The sequence below is a fragment of the Dipodomys spectabilis genome, unplaced genomic scaffold, assembly GCF_019054845.1.
Source record: "Dipodomys spectabilis isolate Male_0828 unplaced genomic scaffold, ASM1905484v1 ptg000780l, whole genome shotgun sequence".
In the NCBI taxonomy this organism is placed as follows: domain Eukaryota; kingdom Metazoa; phylum Chordata; class Mammalia; order Rodentia; family Heteromyidae; genus Dipodomys; species Dipodomys spectabilis.
This window is the reverse complement of record NW_024871457.1, coordinates 12057-33620: the sequence shown is the minus strand read 5'-3', so window position 1 is coordinate 33620 and position 21564 is coordinate 12057. Positions and strand designations below refer to the sequence as shown.

The window sequence follows — 21564 nt, the reverse complement described above, 5'->3', positions numbered from 1 at the left end:
CACTGTCTGGCTCGTGTATAAAGCCTTTAAGTGACAGTAAAGAAAGAACCTTCAAAGATAATTAAAGTTAACCATTTCAATATATTCATTTAATAACTGAACTCTAGAAAAAAGTGACTCACTCAAAGTCACAGAACCAATGAACAGCACTTTACACAAGGCCTGCTCACTGCATAGCAAGAGTTTTTATTACACTATTCTTAGTTCAATGATAGGCAAATCAAAGTGAGACACTGTAGCAAGAATCCTTATGAGCCAAAAAGAGAAAAAAAATCCAGTTTTAGGAGTTTCCCTTTGCCATCAGAGAAACTGAGGTTTCTCACACAATTTCTACAGAATCATACAGATATAAATAATAGAAAAGAAGTTCCAATATAAGCATATTCTAGTTCTAAAACATTTCCAAGAATGACAAAATATACTCAGCAAAGCAAAATATCCAATCATCTAATGAAAAAACTCTATGCTTTGGTAAAACATGTGTAGATACATACACCCCAAAAAAAGTGAAACATATACTCTAAGCAAAACCCACAAATCCCCAAAGCTCAAATTAGGGCCAAGGATAGAACCCATCTTTTGTACTTACCGTAACTTTACTTCCAACTATCTGTATGCAGTGAGTGGTCAGCGAACAGTGGTTATGGTGTAAAAAAAAAGAAAGAAAGAAAAGAACAGCAACAATATTAGTAATCAGAAGCTTTACAAAGAAGTTAGGTATTTAGTAAATTAGTAAGTAGCTAATCCTAATTATACTTTTAATACTTTATATCCAGAGGCCCAATCATATATATTAATATGAATTTGTACATATTTCAAAAGTGTGTTTAGTCTATAAGGATAAGGATTTCCAAATAAAGGAGACTTGCTATTTGAATATGGGATGCTCTTAAAGGAAATCGAACTATCAAGTAACGCAAAGTTAATTGTAAGCTGGTATTAGATATCAGCATATAGCATCTCAAAGGCATCAACAATTGCTTTTTTTGTGGCAAATGCTACTTTCTTTCCTTACTATGCAAGTATATTAAGTCTGAAATAAGATAGTTTAGGAAAATGAATGTTGCACTAAATATCATCTGTAGATGTTAGGAGTGAACTTTAAGTTGAAAACTGGACTATTTTATTTTGTTAAAAATGTAAATTATCTAATATTAGCTTATATTACACTTCAAAAAAAAGATAGACTGTTTATCGCTATAGTTTGAGTTCATCCTAGTACACATATTGTAAAATCTGAATTTTCTCTATAACGTGAGGACAAAGGAACATATTATTTCTAGACAAGTACATAATTCTAGAGAGAAGATTTCAACTTTGAGCTTCCTCACAGATAAAAGAGGAATTCTTTGAGTAAAAAAAATGTGTTTAAGAAAGCAAAAAGCAAGCGGGGTATGATTGCTCAACCCTGTGCAAATAGCTCAAGCCTGTGCAATCCTACCTACTTAAAGAGGTAGAGATCAGAAGATCATGACTTCGAGGCTACCAGTACAAAAAATTTGGAAAACTCTATTTCAACCATTAGCTGGGCAAAGTGTTTCATGTCTATAATCACACATATCAAATAGGAAGATCACAGTTCAAGCCAGCATGGGCATAAAGCGAAACCTTTTGTCAAAAAATATGGAAAACAAAAAAGGTTGTAAGCATAGCTCAAAGAGCATCTGCCTAAGAAATATGAGGCCCTGAGGTTAAACCTCAGTACAAAAATAAAAAAAACAGAAATAGTTTTGAGTATAACCTATGCCAAAATTAAAATATAAGTCAAATCACTGTTAGCAGATTCATATATCTGAATATCAAGTAGAGGCCAATTAAGAGCTAATCTATGATATGAAATCATTAATCTGATAGCACTTATTATCAAGATGTATTGTTCAGCTAGTGCTTTAAAAAGAGAAAGCATTGGGCTTTGGTGGCTCATGCCTATAATCCTATGGAGCTATTAGGATTATGATTCAAAACCAGTGCAGGCAGGAAAATCCATGAACTTGTTTTCTTCAATAAACCACCTAAAAACCAAGAATAGAGCTGTGGCTCAAGTGATAAGAGCACTAGCCTTGAGCAAAAAAAAACTCAGGGACTCCAAGCGACAAGGCCCACAAGAAAAAAAAATGTCCATTTCAAATTCAGTAAGCATTCCTAAGATGAAACTGTCACAAGATGCAAAATATAATGACAGTTTCCAAGTAAATTATTTCAGAGGAATCTATGAGCTCAAAGAGGGAAGCAAGTTTCTTTAAAAATTCATTCAACCCACTGCTCACAAACTGTAGGGCTTATTCAGTTGAACAAATGCCTCTTTGGTGCCCTTAACAGATTTCTGAATTTAACGACATCCTATTGACCTAAATTATTGCCTCTCACCAAAAGAGACAGAGGTTGTATTTGACCCTTGTTTATGTAGTGTAGACATGAAATTGAGGGAAGAAAATATGAGCCTGTGTTAATTAAAGCAGGTCTATACTCAATGAAATGACCAAAATATCATCCATTTAATGATTCATTTGGAGAATAAAATGAGTTCTGCAGCTAAAGCACATACAGAGATAGATCAGGTTGATTAGTCAAGGACAGCCAAGAGAAACTAGTTTGGTCATGTCTAGGTTCAATTGTAGCATCATATCCAAACCACACCTGGAAAGAACCTAAGAAAAAATGTGTCTGATCATGGCCAAAACAAAACCATAATAAACGCATAAACAGACACATACAGACACTGCAACTTTTGACTACTTGTTATACAAGTTAGCCTGGCAATTCTGTGATTGACGTCACTGTTTGAAACTGAGATTTTCACAATGGCTCACAAAATATTCAAAAATACAAGCTGGCATATTCTTTAATATAAACCTCAAAAACGGTGACTTTAAAAGTAGAAAGAAACTTGCTGGTGAATATTGAAACAAAGACATTGAAATTTCATAAACTAATGTTAGGACTTTGGTAAATATTTATATATGCTGTGAATTACAATGCAAGGTCATCTTCTAATTTACCAACACAAAATGTTAAAATTTATACACTAATTTGTATAATACTTTAAAAGTTTGCTTTCTATTTTTAAAAACATATGCAGGTATTTTCAAAATATAAGACTCTTTGGGGTTATTTGTGGGCAAATAGTACATATAATATCAACTATCATAGTCAGGCCCACAATTACATTTCTTACAATAGCAGAATTGTGCAACCCATGGGGGATAAATGCACAGTAGGTTCTCTTCTATCCACATATTTAAAGTTCATTCATCACTGAGAGTTAAGCAAGATACTGTTCTTTCAACATTCCACAACTTTCTCTATTGTAAGAATTTAAAGAGAAAAGCTAAGCAATAATTTCCATTATTAATGTGATTGCCCTAGCATACTACTACACTATGCTACTTTGATCAAGTTAATTATACAACAAAAGATTAAGTTTGCTTTAGAAACATCTTCACCTTATTTTAATGTCCTTATCCAGGGCCCCAGAAGAACAATGGACATTTCTCACTGAGCTCACATTTTGTTTGGTTCATATTCTTTTGTAATTTTCATTGTATTTTTTCTATTTATTGTTTCTTCTATGTATTATTTGGAAGTACTAGGGCTTGAACTCAGGGCCTCATAGAAAGTGCACCATGTGAGCCATGCCCCTAACCTGTCAAGGTGAAAATGTACAATTTATGCTTAAATTTTATTATCAATGTCACATATTTCACATGTAACTCTAAAACATTTTTTCACCAAAATTCTAGCCAATAACTTGCTTTACTTCAAGATGAAAAAGCCAACTATTTTACTCTAGCTAGTTATTTAATTTACTTATTAATTTTACTTAAATTTATTTATTTTATTTTAGTTATTTTTGAAAGCACTTTCATAAATTCATAGATATTACCATATTTGCTTTGAATGAGAAAAGGGTTTTAAGGAGTGTATCAACATAGGGAAAAGTAAGATTAAAAAAATTACAAAATGTGCAAAGCATACCTAAAGTCTAATGAAAGTGTAATGGGAACCTTTGTTATGCATAGGTAACAGCCATGCATTTGATGAGAATTAGTGCAAATATTACTGTCCTAATCATGAAGAGAGTATTATTATTCACTTAATGTCATCCCTCTCACTTTTTTTTTGTTTTTTGTCAGTCATGGGGCCTGAACTCGGGGCCTGGGTGCTGTCCCTGAGCTCTTCAGCTCAAGGCTAGCAGTCTGCCACTTGAGCAACAGCGTCACTTCCGGCTTTTTCTGCTTATGTGGTGCTGAGGAATTGAACCCAGGGCCTCATGCATACAAGGCAAGCACTCTACCACTGAGCCACCTTCCCAGCCTCATCCCTCTCACTTTTAAGAGGAAATTACATAAGCAATTTTCATAGTTTTTATGATATTAAACAGTAGTAATTATTACCTCCCCAAGGTGAGAAACCTTCAAAACATGCTTGTCAACAGGCTTTCTTTCATCAAAATATTTGTCCCAGGAAATATTTTTACAGAAGATTCTAATCTGGGAACTCTTAAGAAAGGGCAATAGATGTATGAAATATATGTAGGTATACTGAATGAAATAAGCAAGGACAATTATACTCACTAATGCTGATTTTGAGGCTAGTGCCTTAAACAGGAAATCTTCATGTCTTTTGAAAACCATTCCATTTCCATTTTTTGAATAAAGCAGTTTTCAAATACACTCATCTAGTATTTTACTCTTCTTCCCATATTTCTGAGGATCACTCCTCAGACATTGAGCATGCTAAGCAAATGTTCTACCACTGCCCTATATTCCTAGTTCTATTTAAATAAACTTTTGCATTTTCAATCTAAAAAAAAGTGCATAACTTAAAAGGGTGCATTTCGTTGGTCAGTTAAAGGAAAACAATAAGAAAAAAATGGAAAGAAGCTCTGAAGACAGAATGAGGAATAATCAAAAGTTCAAGGGATAAGAGCATTGAATAATCATTACAGTTAGTCCCACTTATACACACACACACACACACACACACACACACACACACACATACACACAAACCAAATAAGCCAGAAACACTAACAAAATCCTTTCATGAAAATATCACAAAATTTTTCTCATGCTATCTGTTTAGTGCACTCCGATTTAGTTTTATATAGATTTACCAGCATACTTGCTTTTAAGTATTTGAAAAGTAACACTAAAAAAAATTTTTTTAGGAAAAAAATTCCTAAAGCATTTTACTGTGAACAATAACTCAAATGCAAAAATGACAAAAGATTCTTTGGAATTTCAAAGTAAAATCCTATGCATCATCTAATTCTATTGAAAATGACGCTCATGGCAAATTTCACTTATCACTTGAAACGTATTTCTCCCCTTGGATACCAGAAGCAAATCAAAAATCATGCTGTTGCTCAGCTCTGCTAGAGCTGCATTGCATTATGTTTGAATAGTTCTGCATTCAGATTTAGCTTGCTTAGAGTACAATACATAATCAATACAATCACAAAATTCAGTAATTGCTACTGGATTATTGTACTAAAATAATATTAATTAGACAGCTAAAGAACTTCAGAATATATTTTTCAGATGCAGAAGTATTATTTTACTCATCAACTGCTTACCTTTAAAATATAGATTTGAAATGTGCATGTATGCACACACATACATATATATATACATATACACAACAAAATTACTGTGTATGCATGTTTATGTGTAAGCAAACAATGCACAGGGATTTTATTCACTGTAAATATGAAAACCTCTTTCTTTATGAAAGTAAAAAAAATACATTTGCCAATTCAAAAATACAGTTTTGTATAAAAACAAATCAAAACTGAAAACTATTTCTGAAAGTGACTTAGGAAGCTAACAAACCAAAACCCTATTAAAACAGTGAACCCTACTTTCAGGCCTTAGGAATCACACCTGATTTGATTAAAGCTCCTATTAAATGCTTCCTTTACCTTAAACACGGCTGTACATCAATTATGAGACAGCTTCCACAGCCTGCATTATATAAAATAGTTTAAAAAAACTCGTGTGCATATTAAAAACATTGCTAAAAAAGTATATTCAAATATTAGACGCACAGCTTTAATGTAAACTTGATTAAAAGTGACTATGGTATGTTTGTGCCTTCTCCTTCAACTGTCCAAACTTTTCATCTAACAATCTGTCTCAATGGTTATAAAATTTTTACCAAGTGCACAAAAACTCTGTCCCAAAACTCACTGGACTATACTACCTCAGGAACCTTCCACCCATATGCATCCATCTTTAAACTGCTTCCTAAACAGCCTGTATAAGTACAGAGGCAAGAATGGGAAGATGTAAGCTTTGTTCATTTTTAAACAGATAATGCTAAGTCTATTCTTAGTGCCAGCAAAGTCTCTGTACTTACAGATTTGGCAGTAGCAGAAATATACTGAACAACCATTTCACGCTTGGTGGTAAAATCTTTGTCTCGTAAAGGAGCTTTCTTTTCTTCATTAAGGTTCATGTCCTCCTGTAGGAAAGAACATTTACTATGAGTGGTCTGCTTAAGAATTTCAAGTGATTAATAAATATTAATGATGTTTACATCTTAAAATATTCTTGCATGCTATAACAAACAGAAATAGTATTTTGGGGATATTTCCTACTCATTTTCACTCCAGATGACATAATCTTGTTTAAATTTCACCATGTGTTCATAGTTTCTATAACTACATAGCCTGGTATGAAGCAGAAAAAAATATTTTTAAACTTTTCCACAGACTAAATGGGCATATGAAAAGCTATTTATTTACCTGGATAGCCAATGCATACATACACAAATTACTTTTCAGTAGATGCTCCCATAAGCCCAGGAAAGCAACTATGATTGTCATGATTGTCAAATTAATAGGGAATACACACACACACACACACACACACACACACACATATATACACACACACACATATATACACACACACACTATATATATATATAGTGTGTGTGTGTGTGTGTGTACATGCACACATAGCACTAAAGGAAAAAAAGCTGCTGCACTTAAAAGAGCAAAAAGAAGCAGGGCACCGGTGGCTCAGACCTGTAATCCTAGCTACTCAGGAGGCTGAGATCTGAGGATCGTGGTTCAAAGCCAGCCCAGGCAGGAAAGGCCATGAGACTGTTATCACCAATAAACCACTAGAAAACCAGAAGTGGCACTGTGGTTCAAGTGGTAGCGCGCTAGCCTTGAGATAAAAAGCTGAGGGGCAGCGCCCAGACCCAGAGTTCAAGCCCCATAACTGACAAAAAAAAAAAAAAAAAGAAAGAGAGAAATATACTTACTATATTGGGATAACAAAAACTACTCCTTGGAAAGGAAAACATTGTTACTGCGGTTCAGTTAACTTTCATATGGTTGGGAATCCACATTTATTTTTGTGCTACACAAACATCTAACAAGTTCATCACAAAAAAATATTTTCTTCATTATAAAACTCATGTCAGCCTTTGTAACATAAGAAGAAGATACCCTTCATGAAATATGAGGGAAGAGGGAAATTACTGGGTTTTAAATTCCCCAAGAGAAAAAGTCACTCTACAAAATGGGTTAAAATGTTACAAATCACATTTAAAATGGGATGTATACCCATACAGACAAGGTAGAAAGGATTGAAAGCTTCATGTTAGTTTGTCTTGTTTTCTTGGCTGGCACTATCTCCTTCAGCTCTGCTTCATGCTGATTATTTTGAGATGGAGTAATTATTTTTTTTTTGCCTGGGCTGACTTTGAAACATGATCCTCCAGATCTCAGTTTCATGAGTAACTAAGTTTACAGGTGTAAGCCACCAAAAAAGATTTAAGAATAAGCATTAAGCACAAAAAAAGGATGTTCACCATTATTATTTATAAGATGTACAAAACACTATGTTGAAAATGAACTTTACAGCTTGGCGAGGGGAGAAGCTGGGGAGGAGGGAAGGGATAGTAGAGGAAAAACAAAGGAGAGGGTAACAATACTCGATAGGAAATGTACTCATTACCTTACTCATGTAACTGTACCCTCTTTGTACAATATGTTTATAACAAATATATATATATATATATTTAAAAAACAGCCATCACGTTACTACCATAAGAATAGCTACATTTTAATAAAGGTAAAAAATACTTGCAATGGTGTAAAAAAATTGATACTTCACACATTGCTAATGGGAATGTGAAATGATGCACCATTTTAGAAAACTCTGGCAATTCCTCAAACTAGTTAAACATAAGTTTAACATACTATATAATTCAGCTTACATATGCAAGCCAAATGAAAACGTATCTTTACATTGGGTGTGATGACACATACCTATAATCTCAGCCCTCAGAAACCTGAGGGAGGAAGAACATGAATTCTAGTCCAGCCAGGAATATATTGTTAGACCTGGACTCAAAAATTATATACATTTCCACAACAAAACTTATAAAAAATGTTTATTAGTTACATCATTCCTGATAACCCAAAATTAACAAACTACTCAAATATCTAAAAAGTGGTAAGTAAACAAAATAAGATATACTTACACAACAGAATATTACTCAGCCACCAAAAAGAATCAATCAGATAAACTCTGAAATTGTATCATGCTAATTGAAACAATTCAGGCATGAACGACTATGTATTATATACGTCGGTTTGCATAAAATACCCATGCAAGCCAAATCTATAGAGATAGAACAAAAAACTAATGCTTGCCACTGTCAGGAAAGTAGAAAAGAACAGATTTGATTAGTATTGTTTAAGGATATGGTGTTTCTTTTAGGGGTAATACAAATAATATGAAATTGATTGATTTATAGTTGCACAGGAGTTGAATATACTAAGAACACAAAATTATTAAGGTATATGAATTGTATGTTTACATTTGACATTTGAATTTTTGTAGTTTTTACGTTTTGGTTGACATTTAATAACCACATATTTATGGAGTAGTGTTATGTTTTGAATCATGTATAAAGGGTATAATGAAAGAATCAAGGAAATTAGTATATTCATCATCTTAAACATACATTGTATCTTTATAGTGTCAGAAATATTCAAGGTGCTCGTATGTAGCTATACTGAAGTATAAGCTATACTGAAGTATAAAATACACCACTGTTAACTATAAATAACTATACTGTGCAATGAGTCACCAGAACTCTAGTCTCCTATTTAACTCATACACTGCACTCATGGACTAACCTTTCCCCATCCTTTCTCCCTCCATACACTGCTCAGCCTCTGGAAAACACTATTTCATCCCTCATTTCTACAAAAATGTAAATTACTGGAATATAAATTAGTATAGCTATTATTTAAAAATAAAGTGTAGAATTTCCACAATTGAAAGTGGAACTACCACCATGTGCTAGTGGCTCATGCCTGATATCCTAGATATTCGGGAGGCTGAGATTTGAGAAATGGCAGTTCGAAGCCAATCTGAGGAGAAAAGTCCATAAGACTCTGGATTCTTTTCTCCAATTGTCCACACACACAAAAAGAAAAACTGGAAGTAGAGGTGCAGCTCAAGTGGTAGAGTGCTAGCCTTGAGTGAAAAAAGCTAAGGGACAGAGCCTGGATCCAGAGTTTACAAAAAAAAAAAAAAAAAGAATTACCACCACCCTCAGTACTGGGTATATAGCCAAAAGAAATGAAATAATGCTGGGCACCAGTGGCTCACGCCTGTAATCCTAGCCCCTCAGGAGGCTGAGATCTGAGGATCATGGTTCAAAGCCAGCCAGGGCAGGAAAAGTCCTTGAGATTCTTATCTCCAATAAACCACTAGAAAACCGGAAGTGACGCTGTGGCTCAAGCAGTAGAGCGCTCACCTAGAGCTGAAGAGCTGAGGGACAACGCCCAAGCCCAGAGTTCAAGCCTCACGACGGACAAAAAAAAAAAAAAAAAGAAATCATTACATGGAAGACACATCTGCACCTCCATGTTTACAGCAGCATTGGTTACAATAGCTGAGAAATAGTTTACATCTAATTTTTCCTCACTGGATGTGCTACATACCCATAATGCCATGCTCTTCAGCCGTAATAGAGAATGGAAGCCAGTGCTAGAGGTGTGGGTCAAGTGGCAGAACAGAAGGCCCTGAGTTTATAAACAGGAAGGAAAGAAGGAAGGAAAGAAGGAAGGGAGGAAGGGAGGGAGGGAGGGAGGGAGGGAGGGAGGGGAGGAGAAACTGAAACCAAATCTTTTCCGACAACTTGGTCAGATCTGGAAATGAGTACACCAACTGAAATGAGTCAGGCCCAGAAAGATATAAAAAAGAAAACCCACATATTCTCATTTACATGATGAACCTAAAAAATTAGATGTAAATTTTTAAGTAAAAATTAAATATTTTTCTTCCTTCACTGTTTCAATAATTATAACCAATCTATTTACTAATCAAGTAAACTAGTTAGCAAAGAATATCAAAGGCTCATGTGAGAATGTGATAGCACAACAAAAAAAATCCATCTAAAATTATCAAATATGTCTACAAAATACAAATTTAGTATCTCTAATCCATAAATCCATAATGCAATGTCCAAAATTCCTGGAGCATGACTTATGAAGACTTTTTAGTGTCAATATGATACTCAGTAAGATTCAGATTTGGGAACATTTTGGATTTCTGATTATGAGATTAGGAATTATCAACAAAGTCTACACAACATTTTAAAATCCAGAAATGAACAAAAACCTGAAAAACATTTTGGGTAAGAGATATTGAACCTATACTCACTCTATAGACAGGGAAAAACCTCATGATATTTACCTGTACCCACTACAGTAACAGATCATTCATATTAAATATTCATTTTTTGTTAATATATGTGTTTTCCTCTCACCTTTTCTACCATATTTATTTAATTCTCTTGTGTGTGTGTGTGTGTGTGTGTGTGTGTGTGTGTGTGTGTGTGTGTGTGTGTTGAGCAATGTGGTATTAGATCAGAATCAGGTCTTCTTTCAATGACATTTGTGTGTGTGTGTGTGTGTGTGTGTGTGTGAGTGTGTGTGTGTTGAGCAATGTGGTATTAGATCAGAATCAGGTCTTCTTTCAATGACATTTGTGTGTGTGTGTGTGTGTGTGTGTGTGTGTGTGAGTGTGTGTGTGTTGAGCAATGTGGTATTAGATCAGAATCAGGTCTTCTTTCAATGACATTTGTGTGTGTGTGTGTGTGTGTGTGTGTGTGTGTGTGTTGAGTAATGTGGTATTAGGTCAGAATCAAGTCTTGCAATGACATTTCTATACTATGTAGAAATAATGGAGACGTAGTGGCTTACTCAGCTGTGATTATGCCTTCAGAGTAGAATTACTTCATAAGAAAATAAACAATAAGGGAAATATTGTCACCATTGTGATCAAGCATATCAAGACTATATATTAACTAGTCTTCAAAGAATGCAACCTGCTAATAATGCCACCTCCAACAGCCTTATTGCCTAAACTACTTTTGACCATAGCTATTGTGTTTTAATAATACTAAGTGAATGTAGTTGTTACATGCATTATGCTATTACAGACTTTCATTATTATTTTTTCATGATGCTATTCTGTCTGCCTGGAGTACTGTCATCTTGGCCCCGCCCTCATGTGACCTGTTATACAAACACACCCACACCCAATCCACATCTGGCCAAGATATTTTAAGATTATGCTCAACTACTGATTTCTCAGGAAGTTTTGCCTCAAAATGGGCATGGACAGCCTACTCTGGTTCTTGCATATTCATTCAACATACACCAAAACTGTGTGATAAATGTATCCCCTCAAAACTACAAAGTAATAGAGGGCACAAAATTATTTATCTCTGTAGTCTAAGCAAACAGAACAGTTTCTATAGTGCAACACACATTTAATAAATAATTGTTGATCCAGTGCAATATTTGGGATCATACTTTAAATATTTTAAATTGCTGTAGAGTCATCATCATGTTTGATACTTATATATTGGCTGCAGAGACTGACTGAAAATAGGTATCATTTATATGAACATACGAGTCTATAACAACTCATTTCATTCTTATGGAAATAAAAATATACACTACTAATTAGGCAGCTGATACTTCCAAATCATTAACTCCAGCTTTATAATACAATAATAAAACTAAATAGAGCAATAATCATAATTCAATATTAACTCTCAACAACATAATTGAATATGAAACTACTTCTATGCACACTAATTTCTTATTGTCATCAAAACACAAAATCAAGCTTTTAGTAAGTAGAACATTTATTTAATGGATCTACAAAGGTTCAAAATTGAATATATCTACAATTCAAAAACTAAAAACTTTCTATAAATTAAATGTTTCTGTTCCTGCAATGTCTTAATTTCAGCTTAAGGCTAGATGATTCCACTGTTTTTAAATCTGAATTTTATTGCCTCCTTCTGTTCATTTTTAATGGCAACTATGCAAGTATTTTAGGGCTATGAAGTACTGGATGAACGACAAAAATATATCCTCATATGAACAATGATTGAAACTATGTGTGACTATTTTAAGGTTTTAAATAAATAGATTTATCTAAACTGATTTCTAAGGGGTGGTTCCATGACTCTTCTAGCTCCTGTTAGCTAGAAAGGACAAAACATTTCTTTTTAAAACTCTAATGAAGCCAGGCACTGGTGGCTCACACTTGCAATCCTAGCTACTCAGGAAGACTGAACCCAGCCTGGGCAGCAAAGTCCGTGGGACGCTTACTCCAATTAACTACCATAAAGCCAGAAGTACGGCTGTGACTCAAGTGGTAGAGCCCTGGCCTTTGAGCACAAAATATCAGGGATATTCATGTGACTTGATATAGGAACGTAGATGTGGTTCTAAATAAATCAAAGGGAGAGTTCAATTTCAGGCAGACAAAAAGCATATATAGCTTAGAGTCGGATATGAAAATTTAAGACTTTCTCCGGACTACCTCATAATATGAGATGATATCATGAAAGCAAGAAATAAACTGGAGAGGCTTAGGTGCAAATATAGGAGGCTCCTAGAAGAATGTCGTCCTAAAGTATTAAACCATCATTATGTAAAATCTGTATGAGGGTATATCACTTAGTTCTATATGCAAAAACAGGCAAATGAACTTAACAGGTATCTCCTACTTTTAGGCTAGAGGAAATCTCTTCTTGGATTGATATTTTGTATTCAATCATTTTGAACTAGAATCAGAAGATATTCTTTACAAAACATTAATATCTGCATATTTTCCTGTAGTAAATAAGGGAAATAAATTGTTCATCTTCCCCAGTTCCTTAGAGAGATACATTTGGAGATATGAGCCACCAAGAAAATAACTGGTTAAATGAGGTCATAAGGATGAAGGCTGTGATGCTTTAGGATTTGTGTCTTTATATGAAGAGGCACTAAAGAGCTGGAACTTCATGTCCTTTCTCTATGTGGGCAAACAGCTATTAAGATGGCAGCTACAGGAACCAAGTAAGGAGGCCTCAGAATCAAAGCTTTATCTTGCAAGCACCTTGAACTAAGCCCTCAGTCTCTGATGAAAACATTTCAGTTGTTTAAGCCATCCAGTCTGTAGTAACCCATCATGACAGCTCAACTTTGTTTGCATAACTTACCTCAGAATCTTAACGTCCTTCCTCTCATTTTACTATTTTTTCATTGTTTTAATCAGGCAAAAATATCTATTATTATTACCACTATTACTGAAATATTTCATTTTTTTACCTTGTCTATATTCTAGAGAAAATAAAACAGGCAATCTTAATTACTTTTAAAGAAAGGTTAGAAACAGTGCTCAGGCCCTGAGTTCAAGCTCCACTACTTCTCCCTCTCTCTTCCTCTCTCTCCCTCCCACGCTCCCTCTCTCTCTCTCTTTCTCTCTCTCTCTCTGTAACTCACACACACACACACACACACACAGACACACACACACACACACACACAGCAGTGAAAGAATCACTGAATTTCTATTAGTCATGTTAACTTGGTGTAAATAAAATACCTTAAGTGTTCAAAAGATCCAGATGGCTGTACCTAGACAGTTTGTAGCCACTTAAGGCATAAGAGCTCAGATGAAAAGGAAAGTCAAAGGAAAAAGAAGTGTTCAAATATTATCTCTCAGAATAGTATGCAGCCAAAAACAAGAGGCAAAGGTATGATATGAGTTAATGTTACTGAGGAATGATACAAAAACTCCTCATCTATTTCTGCTTCCAAGGTTCTGTTGCAAAGTTTCAATTTTGAAGAAGTACATACCCTCCTTTCCCCTCAAGAGAGTTATGTCAGAATAGATTATTTCAACCTGAGAAAATACAAAATATTATTTCACTTTCTCAAAATCTTTAATCCAGAACTCAATCTTCAAGCAGTGTTTAGAATACAGATATTACATACAAAACTCTCTGGAGCAAGGAAAAGAAGTCTTAGTAATATTTTATAGACAATAAGCATTGAACTTTCGCTGACAATAAGCATCAATAGTTCACTGTATCCATAGGTTCAACTGATACATAGGTAGCTTAGGGAGAGAATTCATCTTTACCAACTTGTAGTGTATTGCAACATACTTAGATGATACGGACCAGTTTAGGTGCATTTGCTGATTATTTTGTCTAGTTTTAACTAACTCAACCCTCAGAAAATGGCTCTAAATGATTCCTACAATGACAACACATTGAGGATAATAGCATAATACCAATAATGCAAGCAAGCACAAAGGAGCAAGAAAATGTTAGACTATTACACATCCTAATCATAAATCTGAGACTCTTATCTGATACCACACAGGAAAAAAATCTAAGTCTAATAAGCTATCTAAGGCTAATAAGACAACTATTTAAATATGGATGGATAGCATTCACCCTGATGACTCTGTTTATGTTTAACTCATACTTTAAAATATTAGGAACGATAGTAGTATCAAGGCACCTCAAATTACAAAGTCATTTAAAACTCAAGCATCCAGTGTATAAAGAAAGCTTCCATTTTATCAGCAACAATTAGAATCCTCTGATACTCAGTCCTGTACCTTAGTGATATTTGGTAAAATTAATGGCACATGTTATGAAACTTCTTTGAAATTTCTTTCTCTACTAGCAAAGGACAAAAGGTCCTATGGAACTGGGAAAGCACTTGGTAAAGGCAGCTGAAATAATACATGCAAAATAGCACAGTAGTAATCTAAAATATATTTCTTGCCAGCAAATTGTATCAAAAGACACTGAGAAATCTTTGCCCAAAATTGGCTAAAGTATTAGAAAATTACTCGTGTGGGAGGTTTACTATACAGCTGCATAAAAACAGTGTTTTATAAAACAGTTTATAATACTTGCTAGATTGTTTTAAGAATGAAATATATAAACTACTTTTCTTTGAGTCACTAAGAGGACAATTTACCACAGAAAAAGAAATTTACCACAAAAAATACAAGACTAATTTAATGTTTAAAAAAAAAAAAAAGATTCTTTCCAGAGAAAACTACAACTGGGTAAGGATTCCTCAGTAAGATTACCCCAATATGTAAAATTCAAGTAGTGGCTTGAAGAAAGAATATACCTTTTTAAAATGTATGTATGTATGTATGTATTTATTTTATTTATTTAGTTTGGTTGTAGGGCTTGAACTCAGGGCCTGGGTGCTGTCCCTGAACTGGTTTTCTCAAGGTTAGTGCTCTACCATTTTGAACCACAGCACCACTTTCACTTTTTTTAAGTGGTTAATTGGAGATAAGAGTATCACAGAGGTTTTTTCTGCACAGGCTAGATTTGAACTGTTAGCTTCTGATCTCAGCCTCCTGAGTAGCTAGGATTACAGGCATGAGCCACCTGTGCTTTACTGCTTTTATTTTTATTTTTTAAATACAAATGGATTCCAAATACAGTACAATATTTCTAATTGCAATAGAAAGTTATCATGAAAATATTTTGTACTTTACAAAGATATCTCAGGCTATGTCAAGATAAAGTATTTCGGGGCTGGGAAGGTGGCTCAGTGGTAGAGCGCTTGCCTTGCATGCCTGAGGCCCTGGGTTCGATTCCTCAGCACCACATAAGCAAAAAGAAAAAAGCCGGAAGTGGCGCTGTGGCTCAAGTGGTAGAGTGCTAGCCTTGAGCTGAAGAGCTGAGGGACAGCGCCCAGGCCCAGAGTTCAGGCCCCACGACCGGACCCAAAAAAAAAAAAAAAAAAAAAAAAAGATAAAGTATTTCAAAATTGCTGAAAGTAAGTATTGTTTAGGAAAGTTGTAGCCACTAAAAAAAAAAAAAAAGGCAATTAGTAAGAAAACATGGAAAGAGCCCACATGTCAAATGACATTTGTTGAAGATTTAATTTTTAAAGCCCATCTTGAACCCATATATCTGGAAATAGAAAAATGCAACACTCCAGATGAGCTGTACTAACAACCAACTACCCTGAGGGAAGAAGGAAATTTAGTAGGTACTCTTCAGCAGGAAACATTTGCTTGATTCATGAATTGCACTGAGAAAAATTAATAGTGTGATTTAATAAGTGTTACTGTGTTTTATTTCCATTTGAACCTATGTATCAGTGTCAGATTCGTCTTTCAACTATGAAAGATCAAAGCCAAGTATCAAAATAAAATGAACTTAGAACTGAACCTTCTAATTGCTGTCCATTTTAAGTATAGACATTTTTTTAAAAAGGAGACCGTGACACTACTCTCACTCAAAAGTTATTAACCATGACAGCAATTACTTTTGGAAGACTAAAAACTAAGTTCAGCCGGGCGCTGGTGGCTCACGCCTGTAATCCTAGCTACTCAGGAGGCTGAGATCTGAGGATCGCGGTTCAAAGCCAGCCCGGGCAGGAAAGACCGTGAGACTCCTATCTCCAATAAACCACCAGAAAACCGGAAGTGGCGCTGTAGCTCAAGTGGTAGAGCGCTCACCTTGAGCTGAAGAGCTGAGGGACAGCGCCCAGGCCCAGAGTTCAAGCCCCACGACCGACAAAAAAAAACAAAAAAACTAAGTTCATTGTAAATCATATGAAAGTCTTGTTCATTTCATGCTTCCCACTTTTTGTTATGTATTTTGTAATGTTATACCATCAGTACATGCAGATGTTCATAAGTTAAAACAGTTACTTGATGAAATATCTATTTATAGACACACATATCAATTCTTTTTCCCCTGGTAAGAGATGCTACTACTATACTGCTCCAGAAGTCAAAACAGTAAATGCCTTCATTATTTCAAGGTTTTGTCTCTGGCTTTGTCTTGGATTTTTGTTTGTTTTTATTTATTTTGAGACAAAATTGCACAGTGTAGTCCATGCTGACCTTGAACTCCCTGGGGAGCTTAGCTGACCCTTGTCTCAGTATGTCTAGTGCTGGGAATACCAGAAACATTATAGACATGAGCCATTATATCCCACCACCATTTCAGTTTATCTTTGTGCTCAACTCTGCTGTAGTATAAAGGAGTCACTGAAGGTTTTCACAAATGGACAAAACCTCATTTACGGACAATGAAATTCATAGTTTTCATGTGCCATGAAAGTCTTCTTCATTGGCCTAGGGTTTGAATTCAGGGCATAGTGAGTATTAAACAGGCAGTTTACCTCAATTCCAGCCCTTCTTCCACCCCACTTTGCTTTAGTTTTGTCAGGTAGGGTAGGGTCTCTCATTTTTGCCTTGGGCTGGCCTCAGATCACTATCATTCTACCTACAGCCTACAAAGATCATGCACCAACACATCCAGTTCCTTAATTGAAATAGGGTCTAACTAACTTTTCTACTTTCTTCCTGGGCTGGCCTTAAATCTAGATAATTCTAATTTGTTACTCACAAATATCAGGGATTATAGGTATATGGTAGGAATAATATCTTTGGAATCGTGTCTTCTGCAATTAAGTACTTGGCATTTGTAAGGGATTTCTGTGATAGTAGGGCTAGTGTTTGAGTCGTTCACAGCTCTTTGTTCAGAATTGAAGAGTACCTGTACCTAGAGAAGGCCTTGGAGTGGGATGGAGTACAAAGTTCAAAACTATGAGAATGGTTGTAATGCCAAAAAATAAAGAATGATAATTCAAAAGTGACACTGACTCTCATAGTTCCTTCACATCTTTATCTGCTTTCTTCCTGAGCCACTGTACAGGTTAAGAGGTTAAGAAGTATACACTTAAGCAGCATATTCAAAGTTATCCCAGTACATGGAAGTCATTTGTTCACATGGCTCCCTGAATAAACCTTGGGCTCGCCAATGCAAAAGGCAGTATTGAATTCACATTTATACCTCTGGTCTCTAACATCCTACTTAGCACACAGCACATTCCAATAAATGGCTGCTAAAATGCACAATTCACTTCTACAAACTAAGGAAGAAGACACACCAGTTTAATAATACATTTGTGCTCTATGAAATAAGTCATTATCTGAAACTTTCAAAATTGGGAGCTTTAAATCTAATAGTAATAGCCATTAATACCATTACTCAGAAAATATATCTATAATTACTCCACTGAATATTTGTAATGGGAAAAGTGACTTATCAAAAGCATGGAAGAGATGTCAGTTAGTAGGATATTAGAAACCTACTCACATACTAGAAAAGTAAAATCAGACCATTCAGATCTAGACTCACTTTAGAGTAGTAGTTTTTCTAATGAGTTACTAGTAATTAAGTAAGATAGCAAATAGCAAATACGGCACTGCTTAGACTAATTTCTCAAGCAACAAGGCTGTCACTCATCACAGTAAGATAGAATTCTATTTCAATATTGCCTTTCCTTAAGTTTTTCATCAAAAGTTACATGAAAACATACCACTGCCTAGAAATTTTAAGTCACAAATTGTATTCAGAATTTTAAGTCATTTATTTCTTGTCAAGCATCCTACACAGTTAGGATATATAATGTTAAGTTTATTTGACACAATTAATGGAAATAGTTTATACTCCGGATATGTCATCCAAAAACATGTATTGAGTTTTTAAGAAGCTAAATGATCTGAACAGATGTACAGTAGTTCTCTGAAGCCCAAAACAGCCAGACAACAGGAACAGCTCAATAAAGGGTAACAAGAGACTCCAGCAAGACTGTCATAACAATCATCAAATAGCACAAAAACATTTTTACATTATTTGTAGAATGAAGGACACCTGCCAAGAGTGAAATAAAAGAGGAAAACGAATGGAAGTCTAGTTCTGTGTTTTCGAAACAGTGGCATAAATACCTCTTCCAAATCAACCTTGATAACGCCATTTAAACAGTTTTCCATCACTAGATTGTTAAGTCTTCCTTTTCAATTGAGCTGCTGTAACAAGCAATTACAGCCAATTTTCTGTCATCAGTAGGAAATAATCCATCATAGCCTAGCTTTACCTGATACCCAATATAGCCCATCAGTATCTGTGCAAAGAAAACATGCTAATTTTGTGAATAGCTTAAATAAAACATGACTAAATGTGGATGTCACAAAACCAACACCAATGTTTTAGATTTGAATGTACCGAAGCCTGAGTTCAGGCACTTACTAGGTTGGGCATATGACTGAGCCAATTTTCTTATTAGCCTTTCTTAAAGTTTTAATTTCCTTATTTGAAAATATGATAAAAAGATATTATGTACTTAACGCTATTATCAGTAATACCAACTAAAATAGACATCGAAGCTACTTTTCTGTCTGGCATAAGACCACAGTAACTAAAAATGATGTTTAGTCAGCATATTCACTATAAATTGATGATGGCCAAGATACAAACAGATTTTTCTCAAAGAGATACAATCCTTAAGTTTTCTGTTAACCATGGTTGCTATTTTTAACCAAATTATATTTTGGATTTCCTATTCATCCTGTATTACCCAATTTCTGAAAATATACCTTCTTTTAAAATAACATTCATACATAAGAATGTTTCTGTTTTGTTGTTATTGTCATGGTTATTTTCAGTGATTAAGTTAAGCTAGGACAACGAAGTGGTCCACAGAGTAGAATCTTGCTGATCAGGAATTAAAGAAATAATAGAGTTTATTTGATAAAAAGAAAGAATGTTACATATATTTGTAATATATATTCAACAAATATTTACATTCACATATATTTGTTCCCTTACTGATTATGAATATAGTTAAAAATTCACCTCTTTATAATGAATTTAACAAATAAAATATTCTGTTCTGACATACATATATACATTGTGCAATGACTAAATTTAACCAATGAGGTACTATGTATTATTTCTATAGTTTATATATTGATCATATTTTTCTTCGTATCTTAGCATTATTAACACATCATCATATAATCATATAATCACCATACTGCACAACAGATCTTTTGAATTTATTCCTATCAAGCTGAAATTTTGTGTCCTATGACTACCATCTCCCAAACCCCATCCACAACAACCCAAATCCCTATAAACACTAATCTATGCTTTACTCCTATGAGATGAACTTTGTCACATTACACAAAGGAGTGACACCGTTCAGTAGCAGTCTTCCTATGCCTGGCTTATTTCACTTAACACAGTACTAACTAAAAAAACAATAAGAAGTCATCTCACACCTGTCAGAATACCTGTTGTCAACAAGACAAAAGATAACAAGTATCAGAGAGGATTTGGAGAAATGGGCATCTTTATACACAGTTGGTGGGAATATAACTTAGGACAGGCATTCTGGAAATAATGTGAAGGGCCTTCAAAAAAGATGTGTTCTGTTCTCTACAAGACAGAAACACTGTCTACAGAAACATACTGAGTTCTATAGCAAAACAATGGACATACACATTTGAAAATTCCATTTAAACTAAAGGTCTAACTTACCATCATTTTTTCAAAGAGATCCACAACCTCCTTTTCTGACAAATTCAAAGATCGTTCATCATATAAAGGCTGAGCTGCTGGAAACTCACTCACAGCAACTTGAGAATCAATAGGATGTTGAATGAGAAGTTTTTCTTTTTTGACGGTGGATTTTCTAAAACTTGTAATTCGGTCACGCTGCAAACAGACAAAAATAAAAAGCTTTGAGAAAAAGCTCAAGAACCATGAGCAGGAGAACTGAAACATCAAAATGGCAATGAGTATAATACATATCATGACTGCCTCCTGACAAAATGATATTGTAAGCAACAAGCTCCACTAGGAGATTATACTTCACAAGAGTGAAGCCACCCTTGAGCTTTAGAAGGCTAGGGGTGGAAATTATTCCTCAAAAGTCAAACTTAGCCCTTTGTCATTTTCTGTCTTGCACAGTTAGTAGATAAAGATTCTGATCAAAAATCTTGTGGTTAGCTAGGGAGAATGGATCATTGGTGGCAACTTTACAGCTATCGAAAAGAAAAACAAATAGATTCTGATATTATTACAGCACTGCTTGTCTTCTCCAAAGTGCAAAACCCATAACAAGTGTTCCTGAATAATCTATGTTCAGCAGTCAGGTGCAACATGGACTTGGAGGCCATATTACCTGGGTTTCTATCTAGATTGCCAATTGCCAGCTCAACATCCCTATAAAAATGACTGCCACCTCATCTCTAAACTAGGAACAATATTACTGACACCATAGGATCATCTTAAGATTTAAATAAGTTTAGTGCAAGTAGCGATTTATTATTGCTGTTACAATTATTGTTGCCCTTCAATGTTTTTATCCTCTAAAAGGTGGGACCAACAATG

General features: G+C 34.7%; 1 protein-coding gene across 1 annotated transcript in view; it reads right to left on the bottom strand.

Annotated features, from left to right (window-relative positions):
• Positions 1–21564, bottom strand: part of LOC122102256 (protein diaphanous homolog 2-like) — a gene marked incomplete at its 3' end in the record, with an annotated part of 91499 nt that overhangs the window by 67792 nt on the left and 2143 nt on the right. The window contains exons 2-4 of the mRNA XM_042672870.1: positions 20710–20886; positions 6361–6465; positions 590–610 (exon numbers count right to left, since the gene is read on the bottom strand). Of these exons, the coding sequence (XP_042528804.1) occupies positions 590–610; positions 6361–6465; positions 20710–20886 (303 nt within the window). The remainder of the gene's footprint in view (positions 1–589; positions 611–6360; positions 6466–20709; positions 20887–21564) is intronic.